The sequence below is a fragment of the Serinus canaria genome, chromosome 14 (genome assembly GCF_022539315.1).
Source record: "Serinus canaria isolate serCan28SL12 chromosome 14, serCan2020, whole genome shotgun sequence".
NCBI lineage: Eukaryota > Metazoa > Chordata > Aves > Passeriformes > Fringillidae > Serinus > Serinus canaria.
The window spans coordinates 350701-361008 of NC_066328.1; the positions used below are offsets into that span (position 1 = coordinate 350701).

Consider the following 10308-nt stretch of genomic DNA (forward strand, 5'->3'; position numbering starts at 1 on the left):
AGCGAAGCAGCACAGCCCTTCTCAACCCTACCGCTTTATTCAGTAACTGCTTGTTCTACACAAGTACAAACACAACATGGCCCAAAAAGGATACAAAGTTATACAAAACAACAACAACAAAAAAATCTGTATAGTACTGACTATACAACAGGTGGTAAATTCTTTGCCTTTCCCTGTGAGAACCCCAGTTAATCCAGCCAGCATCATGGCTTCAAGCCTCCCTTTCTGCTTTGCAGTTTCCAAGGGGATGGTGCTCAGTTGCTCATTTGGGATTTGTAAAAGCACACTGTTTCACTGTGGGCTGAGTAGGAAGTTTCTACCAATACCCTCAACGAAAAGGTGAATGAAATCACTTAAGGGGGCAGCTACAGAACATTTCTTAGGCTTTCCAGCTTCTCTATAGTGTCATGCTCACTGGGCTGGACCATTGTTTCTGTGGTGACTGCCTGTTGTAAGCATTACAGAAGAGCTTACGCTGCAGAAACTAACCATCCAGGGGAACTGGAAAAAAGTAACAATTCTGTATTGAATTAAGTCTCAAGCAGGTCTGGGGCTAGAGCTGCCCAGATAAAATCCTGGGCCGGCACCCGGAGATCAAGGTACATGGCTCACTCTCTCACTCACTGGGGTTCTGAACTAGCTCAAGATTTACATGCTGGTCTGTACAGCGTGCTAAACGTTTACAATCACCAAGCAGCAGCTGTTAACTGGAGAAAGAGAGGCTGAAACATCTTTCCCTCCCTCTATTTGGAAAAGATGTTTTTGCAGCCTTTAAAATCAAAGCCATTTTTAAATAATTTCAATTCAATGCCAGGAATCCAGAAACCTCACAGTAACTGGCCAGGAACTGGTGTGCTCTCCTCTTACACTGCCTTCACTGCCAGGATTATCTCTCACTCTTCCTCACCCAGAATCATTATTAAAAAAAAGGTACAATATTCCATCTGATGGGATTTAAGTTAAAAAGTAAAAAGCTGCCCAGTCCTTTTGCTTTATCTTGAGGAGTTTGAGCTGGAGCGGCTGCGATGGCGCCTTCGCCCGGGAGACCTGGATCGGGATCGCCGGCGAACAGGGGACCTGCGCCGAGGAGAGCGGGACCTGGCAGGGAACGAGGAGAAAGTTTCCGTTAGGAGACAAGCAACAGGTTCAAGAAATTGGTCAGCTCAGCTACCAACTTTTTAAAAACACTTCCCTGCGTCCTGCCAAAATCCCTCACACACCATGGGAAAAGAGCTTGAGCAAAACATAGTTCCATAGAGGACACAGCGGGACTATTCTGGCTCTCCTCCCTCTGCTTAAGGAACTGGAAAAAATTACTAATACCTGAACAACAGACAAGAAACTTATCTTCTTCCTCAAGGAAAATGAGCTCAGATCCTACACCAGATCCTCCTTCACCTGAAGTCATCTTTGACTCCTGCAAGAGTGATATTCAGAGCAAGGATTTACCCAAATCCTTTCAAATTACAAGGAAGCTCCTTAGAAGAAGCTTACTCCAGAAGTAGTTTAGCTTCAAGCTTCTCAGTACTACAACCAACAGTCATATCAGTATAGCTACTGCTATGACAGGTTCCAGGCACAGAATACTAGCAGAGCTAAGAGGACAGTAAAAGTTGGAGTAGGAAAGATAACAAAGGAGGCATACCTGCATCTCTGAGATCTCAGCAAACGGTGTGTTTAAAGGACCACCAAGAAGCCTCCTGGGTCTTGTGCCACAGTAACTACTGTTCATTTTTAAACCTTTTGCTACTGACAAGTAAGATATTTTGAACACATGTAAACACCAAAGACTCAGAACTTACCTGAGCACAATCAGGCAGCTCCAAGTTGCACAACTGTCAGATCACACCCTAGGGCCAGTGTACTCCGCTCACCTGACACAGGACTGCTTTTTGGTCATGTGCCCATTGAGAAATAAGGGAGGGAGGGAGGTACAAGAGCTTCCAAAAAGACAAACTGGCCCAGCCTGCCACAAGTGTTCTGTCAGCCAAAGTCTCTTCCCACTTCATCTTGAAGCCTTTATGCAGAAAGCACTCCACGGAACAGGCTTGGAAGGGTGAGACCTTTCCCAGAGACTGTGCTCAGGGTGCAGACCAGAGCAGGCACACTGGAGCTAATGAGTAAGGAACTGCAACCCGGGTTCAACCAATGCCCAAAATGTGTTACTGTCACTTGGCAAGGGAAAGTGAAGTCCAACAGGATTGTCCCCATGCCAAATCATTCAGTGATAATGAGTTGCTACTGAGAAAGAAAAGCCTTGTCCCAGCTCTCACCTCCTCCTCATGCGAGGCGGGGACCTGCGCCACATTGGCGGCGGCGGCAGCATCCTCCTCGGGGGGCTGAAGCGTCTGGGAGGTGGTCGAGGCCGTGGTGCCAGCACAGCTGTGGCTGTGATCTCCTGACCGTCAATCTGGCCTTTTTAGGGCATCACAGAAACAGGGAAAAGTAAGTATTTTTCAACCTAACATATACACATCATATTACTGCAACTCATTGCTTTGTCACAAGCAATTCAAGTGGATCAGCCCACGGAGCTCCATCCTGCTCAGGGGCTATTCTGACAAAGTCCACAAACCTATCAGACTTCTTTATCTAATCCCACCCAACTGCAGTTCAGATGTAAACCTGAAAAGGTTTTCATGTAAGCTTAAGATTATTTTTTTCATTGTTTAGAAAAAAAAGATTAGTTTTAATAGTTCTGTGATTTCTTGCATCTGTCCTGAACCTCGCAAAAGCCATTTGGGCTGAAAACTGACAGTACTTTACATCTGCTCACCAAAGACATCCCGATCATCTCTAACTAATTTTCTGATCAAATCCATCTATTCTGAAGCTTTAAAAAAGCCCACAGGCTCCTTGCAGGTCAGTACCTACCTCCATCCATGTGTTTCAGGGCTTTCTCAGCATCATCTGGGTTTTCAAATTCCACATAAGCATAACCTTTGGAGAGGTGTGGGTTTAGCCTGTCAACTGGCATGTCAATCATTTTAATCTTTCCATAAGTTGAAAAAATTTCCATTATGTGATCCTGCAGAGACAGACCGAGCCTTATGAACACAGAGCACACTCACCAGCAAGGCCTGGCTGGCACATAGCAGTAATCATTTTTTCAGCAGCCTAAACCTTTTACCCCTGAGGACCTTTAAACTACATTCTAGCAAAGACAACTCAAGCCAGACCAGCTCTCTGCAGATCCGTTATCAACAACTGCCCAATATCCTTTATGCCTCCAAAGTAATTTCAGGTGTTGTCCCATATTCTATAGTTTTCTTCCTAGTAAAGCAGAATATAAGGTCTGGAATACTGCCAAAACAGGCAGACTTCTTACACACTACAGTTTCTCAGAAGGCTTCATGGTATTTGACTCAGTAAAATCATATGAAAATTTTCCTCATCGATCAACCTGGACACAAAGAAACAATATCCAACAGCATCACCTTGGCAACTTCCTAGTAACCCATGTTCAGAGAGCTTTGAAAGAGCAGCTCACACATTCTCACAGAAGAACACGAATGCTAGACTGCAAGGGAACATGCCGTTATTACCTTTGTCACATTTCTAGTGAGCCTTCCAACATGCACTTTTGTGGGTCTGGGTGATGGGCTCCGCCTCTTCCGTTCCTTTTCATCTCTCTTGGGTGGTTTGGACCTGATTTGGACAACAGTAAACATTACCGTTTTCAGGGAACATGCAGAACAAAACCAAAGCCAGTCATTATCACACAATTAAGAATACCATTTTCATTGAAGGGCATCTTTGCTCTGAAGAAGTTACAGTGTTGGTGTGGTAGTGAGGCTGTTCCACTCAGAAACACCTCAAGACTTGCATTTGTCTTGTCTTGTCTGCTTTTGCTTTAGAATCTTTTGAAATTTGAGGACTTTTTTTTTTTTTTTGCAACTTTTCAACTTTCAACTCACTGCAACTAGGGTAACAAACACAAAATTTAGCAAACACTTCTAGAAGTTGGGGTCATAGCTAAAACATTTCCCAATTGTAAACACAAAAACATCCCTTGCCTCAACAACTGCAGAGACAAAATAAGGCCATGAAGATCTCAGCATACCACAACCAGGCAAATGAACAGATTCAACTATTTGTGTTTCTGTATCTTCCATTCACTACAGAGGTTCAAAAATATAAACAAATCTATTTAAAATTAGCTGCATATCACAATGCCTTTGCAGTTAAAAAAAAAAAATCTAGAATGAAACTTTAATCTATAAAAAATAAAAACAGTATGTAGAAAATTTATCTTTATGCTTCTTCCTAATCCTAAAGTCCATCAATTGAGTGATATTGAAAACCCACACAGTCTTACAGAGATTTTTATCAGCCTTCATCGCCTTACGCAAAGGAAAAACTGTACAGACATTAAGATAGCTTAATTCCCATGTTACCCTTACTGGGGCTTCCTCTGCCCTCCTTCCTATTTTATTTTTCATAAATAAGAATATAAATATACATATGTACACATATGTGCTGATTTTAGCCCTGACTTTTCTGTTAGTCGTGGCTGTAGTTTACAGGAATTGAACAACTTTACTCTGATCTAGACCCATACTACTAAGGAAACACTGATTAAAACTGCCTCTAAAAAATTTAGTATTTAAAATTTTTAAACTATTAAAAATTAGGTTTTTAATCTATGTTCCTAGAGGGCATATGTTTGAACTCTAAGGAAACCGAGCACATCCATTCTAACAAAATTCACATATCTAAGTTACGGAGAAAGCAAATGGTCTTCAGAGAACAATCTATTCTGATCACAGTCTTGCATTCTACATGGAATTAACATGACATCTGGCAATTCCTAGAAGACAAATAAAACTCACTTGGAGCGGGACCGTCTCCTGTTGTCATGTCTCCTTCGAGAAGGACTGGGAGAGCCAGAAGAGCTGCTCGAACTGGAACTGCGTGAGGTGCTGGAGCTCCCAGAGCGGCTAGAGGCAGAAGAGGAACTTGAGCCACTGCTAGAGCCAGTGCTGGAACTGGACCCTGAGCTGGAAGTTGAGCTGGAACGGGATCTGTTTCAAGGCGGAGAAGAATAAAAATTAGTGGAATACCTAGAAAAAACACTGCTGAGAAACTTCTGACAATTACAAGAGAGTAACTGTGACTGTAACTCCACAGCTCACCAGAGAAATTCATACCTAAAATATAAACTCTCTAAAGTTAGGCAAAATCGCACAGTGACTAACACAACACAAACTTTCAACAGGCCCAAGAATACCACAAATAAAGCTACTGATTTCTGAAAATGCTGTCATTTGATACTCCCATAAAAGTATCCACCTGGTACTGCTGCTCCCACTGGAGGCACTGCGTCTCTTGCGTGTTTTGTCCCGACCACGATCCTTTTCACTCGATTCCTTAGCAGCTGCTTTATCCTTGGACCGGTCCTTCGATTTCTCTTCTGACCTGTCCTTGCGCTTGGTTGGTGAGGGAGCCCTTTAACAGTAAATTGCAGAAAGCATTGCTTAATTAAAGAAAAGCCATAGACAACAAAAGCCCCACACCCAAATAAAGAACAGGACAGCAACAAAAAACACTGAACTTTGAACATAATTCAGGACTACTGAAACTGTGGAGTTAAAGCATTAGGCAATTCCAGACACTTTAGAAAAAGTTCTAGCAAACTCTTTTTTAATCCTGGTAACTCCTTTTCCCCTTCAGAGATATCCATAGCAGCAGAATGGGCCCTACGTCTCACATCTCACTTCTAACCTCTGAATTCTGAGAACCAGTCCTCTCTTTGCTCTAGATCCAAAAGGAGACAGATTTAACACCTCTCTATTTAGCACTGAAATGCTGGGGATTAGTTGACTTCCTGATGTTTACTATATGAGGGCTGCATCCATCACAAAATCTGCATTACAGACCTGCCTCTAATATTTTAATAACCTCTAAAGGAATGTGACACTCTCAACCACCAAGGAATTAAACGTTCAGGGAATGAGTGCTGGAGCTGCCAGCCTTATCTGTAGCAGCACTGGACATGCACTGTAATGTGAGATGCTGGAAACATCTCCATCCCCACGTGCATCACAGGCAAACTCGGTGAACAAGAAAAAAAACTTTAACAGCTCACAGCATCCAACAATCTTTTTGCTTCTGTGCTTGTGGTAAGCAATTACTTTATTCTCTGAATTGCAATTAAATGTATGGTTGGGAAGCGATTACTTCTTAACAGCCGAACTTGCTTTCCTGATTTTCAGCTTCATGGTTTTCCCTAATACACCAACTGCAAGAAACAATACAAATGAACATTCACAAACCCAGCTCCCTGCAGAAACCAAGAAACACCCGTGGCCTTTCTGCACAGAGGACAGGAAACCGACACCACAGATGTGCCACTGGCAGAAGCTGCTAGGAAATGAAATGTCTCCTCTAGCACCAGTGGCAGAAGAAAGCAGACTGTCCCATGGGCGTTGCAAAGGGAGCCAAGACAAGCAAACCTGTGTATGTCACTCAGCTTTAGGACATTTCTATCCAGCTCTGCGCCTCTCCAGTGCAAGGTCTGAGGGGGATGCAGTTCATAAAGCCACTGCATGAACCCAGCTGGGTGGTACAGAACAGACAGGTTCCTGGTTTCACAAGACCAGAAAACCTAAAATTTTCCTTTCATAAAATCACAGAATCACTGACTGGTTTGGGATGGTGTGGACATTAAAACTCATCACTTTCCAACGCCCCAACTATGGCCTTTGCTACACTAGGTTGCTCCAACCTGGCCTTGAACATTTCAAGGGATGGGGGCTTCTCTGGGCATCCTGGGCCAGGACCTCACTACCCTCACAGGGAAGAATTTTTTTCTAATCTCTAGTGTAAACCTGCCCTCTGTCAGTGGGAAGCCATTCCCCCTTCTCCTAGCACTCTGGGCCCTTGTAAAACGTCTCTCTCCATCCTTCTTATAGGTTCACTTCAGGTATTGGAAGGCTGCAATTTAGGTCACCCCAGAGCCCATTTTTCTTCTAAATATCCCATAGCCAGGTTTGGCTTATTTCTGCCTACACATCAGCTCCTCCTGCACCTGTGGACTATCAAAAGCCATAATGTTATCAGCATACAAAACTATCGGTTAGTGCTCAAGAGTCAGATCTGGTTTTACCCTTTTTGGGAGAAGGGAAGAGGAAACACAGATAAAGACCAGCATGTCTGCTGTTACCCAGCCTACAGCTGAGGCAGGAAACAGAATCACAGAATCAATAACATTGGAACAGACCTCTGAGACCATCAAGTCTAACCTCTGACCCAACACCACCATGTCAACTAGACCAGAGCAGACAGTGCTGCATCCAGTCTTTCTATAATCACCTCCCAGGATGGTGACTCCACACTCTCCCTGAGCATCCCCTTCCAGGGGCCCAATCGCCCTTTCTGTGAAGGCAATCTTCCTTATGTCCGACCTAAACCTCCCCAGTGCATCTCAAGACTGTGTCCTCTTGTCCTGTTGCCCACTGCCTGGGAGAAGAGCCTGACCCCCACCTGGATACAATCTCCTTTCAGGTTTCACTGCTTACTGCTCCTTGGGATAGGCACTTACCAAGCAGATCAGCCACATGGCTTTGGAACATTCACTGAATGATGCACCAAATAAGCAGTCTCCAAACTAACTAGTGGTTTTAATCCTTTCTCAGGAATGCCACTGGCCAAACTCACTTTAGTTGGAAACTTCACCCTACCTTGTGGGCATTTTCACCTGCACAAGTTCAGGCATTCACTAGAAAATGTGGAAAGACTAAATCACAGTCCTCACACAAGGCTAAACAACATTGCATTTCTAAGCGACATGCTTCTTCCTTGAAATCAAAAACCTCTCACTCTCTAAAAAATAGCTGGTTTAGGGGCATCCACCCCAAACCAGAAAATCTAGAGAGCAATCGACACAAACCAAACGTCCATCTCACACAGGCTTCTGCTTTAGAGACAGAATCTGCACACTCAGAGCAGTTCTGTGGCAAAGGAAGCAAACTCGCTCGCCCTCAGGCTTCCCGTAAAGCTATACGCGAGTCCTTTACTGACAGTTTGCTCCACGTCTTCAGCTGCAAACCGGCAGAATTTCTGGTGTGTGAAGGGTTCGGCGCCCGTCACTTGTCTGCCCTCTCCGGCCGTTCGGCCCAGCTCCGCAGCCGGCGAAGCGCGGGGCAGCCATATCCGCACGCCGTGGGTCCAGTAGAGCGTCGGCGGGGCAGGGGGCCGCGAGATCAGCACAGCAGCCCGTCCCTCGAGCCCGCACAACACTCCTCCCGCAGGCCGGGCCGCGGCGGCGCCGACACCCGGGCCCAGTTCCCCGGTCGGCCCCGCCCCGGCCCTCCCCGCCTCCAGCCGCGGCTCCGAAGCCCCATCCCAGACCCTCGCGCCGCCTTCGCCTCTCGCCGGCCCCAGCGCGCTCCCCCAGGCGCCCCGCGCGGCGGAGGGGCCGGTCGGGCCGCGGCCCGGCCAGATGGACGCGGATGGCGCAGCCCCGGCCCTGCACTCACATCTTCGGGGCCACCGCCGCTCCGCGCCCGTCGCGCGAGATTGACGCCAGCAGGCGGGAAGGGGCAGTGCCGGCGCGCGGTGATGGCGTTATAGCGGTGGGCGGGATAGGCGGAAGGCCCTAAAGCGAGCAGGAGCAGGCCGGGAAGGTAAGCTGCTGCCCCGGCGCTGGAAGTAAGGTTCCTGCAAACCCTGTCCTGGCAGTAGCGGCTGGGGCTACAGCTCTGGGCTTTACGAGCTGACAGCCCAGCAGTCTGCAGCCCCCACACGTGAATTCTGGCCCACCCTGTCTCAGGTACAGGTTCACAGCACACCGAATCTGGTCGGAGGTGCTGGGGGGTGTAGGGACGGCACTACTGTGAGGGGATTTGCCCTCTCAACTGCAAGAAAATTGGGAAGAGGAGAATTGAAGACTTAAGATGGAGCACCATACAGTGGCATTTGATGTCGTGGGACGGATGTCCTCTCTCTCTCTCCCTGCCAAATGTGTTTGTGAACTTAAGAGGAAATTTGCTAGTGCAGACCCTGATCCTCTGACCTCAACACACTGGCTGCCTGACTTTTGACTTCAGATGAACAAAGCCAGAAGTGTATTTTGACCTCATCCCTAATGCAGGGCCTTGAAAGTGACAGATCTTTCTGAGAAGCAGGTGTGCTGATCAGCTAATGCATATGGCCACAGGCACGTCTGTTAAATTTCTAATGACAGAAGTGTCACTTCTTGAATGCAGTAGAAGGATATGTCCTGTCTACCTCCAACACTGGACATGAGTGAGACCAGGGCAGGTGTATGTAAATTCGTGTGTGGCAAGAAGAAAAACAGGCTTATTTTCTGTTCTGCTGCAAAACCGAGGGGTATTCCATAAAACCTGGTATGGAACAGGTTCAGAAAACCAAGAAAACAAACAAAGCCCCAAAGAAAGCAAAAAGGAAGTTGTTCTATCCACAGCATCTTGTTAAAGGGCGGATTTCTCTCACAGGAGATTTTGTAGTCTATTAAAAGTTCACATGGGTTCAATGAGAAACTGCATTATGTCAAATGAGGACTATTAGTAGACTGTCATGATGAGCTTAGAATCATGGAATCAATTAGGTTTGAAAAGTCCTCTAAGATCATTGAGTCTTACTCCAAGGCCATTCTCACAGTGCTGCCAAGGTCGCCACTAAACCACATCTCCAGATGCCACATCTACATATTTTTTTGAATCTTTCCAGAGAGGGTGATTCTACCACTGTCCTGGACAGCCTCTTCTAGTGTCTGACCACCCATTCTGCAAGGAGTATATTCCTAATGTCTGTGAAAAATGTTCACTTTCCTGGTAAAATTAAAAAAGTTTAATAAAAAGACAGTAGGAGACAGAAATAAAGCAAAGGGTTAAAAACGGTGGGGTGCTTGGCATTCAGCCAAGAGCACACTGTTATCTCCCAGATACCCCTAAAATACCTTTTCCATTACATCAGCCTGTTGCATATTCATAGACTCTTATGCATATTCATATTTCTCCATAAACTAGTTTACCTATTCCAGGAACTATTTTGCATGGCCCCTGCTTGGGACTGCCTTTTTAGAGCAGGCGTTTTTCTTGGCTGTGGTTTTGGTCCATTCCCTTTAACACTTCTAGTTTGGGCCTTGGTCCATTCTTTCTTCATGTTATAAATGAGAAGCTTGACTAGGCCAATATTCAAGCAGCAATCAATTTATTAATTAATATGGTAAAGTATGAGCAATCCAGTGCTGGGTACAGTGGGGGAAGTTTTCCCTCCAACTGCACACTGATAATTGGGGCTTACAGGTATTTATAGGGGTACTCCTAAGCTTTCTCAGCACTT

At 45.7% G+C, this 10308-nt stretch overlaps 1 protein-coding gene across 1 annotated transcript; it reads right to left on the reverse strand.

The window, feature by feature from the left end:
• Positions 1 to 18: 18 nt before the first annotated feature.
• On the reverse strand, positions 19 to 8565 carry RNPS1 (RNA binding protein with serine rich domain 1). The gene is made up of 7 exons (XM_050979890.1): positions 8481 to 8565; positions 5293 to 5448; positions 4833 to 5024; positions 3546 to 3648; positions 2875 to 3028; positions 2274 to 2415; positions 19 to 1098 (listed from the first exon to the last, which is right to left on the reverse strand). Coding segments are annotated over exons 1-7 (855 nt in total). The 5' UTR covers positions 8483 to 8565; the 3' UTR covers positions 19 to 992.
• Between the last annotated feature and the right edge of the window lie 1743 nt (positions 8566 to 10308).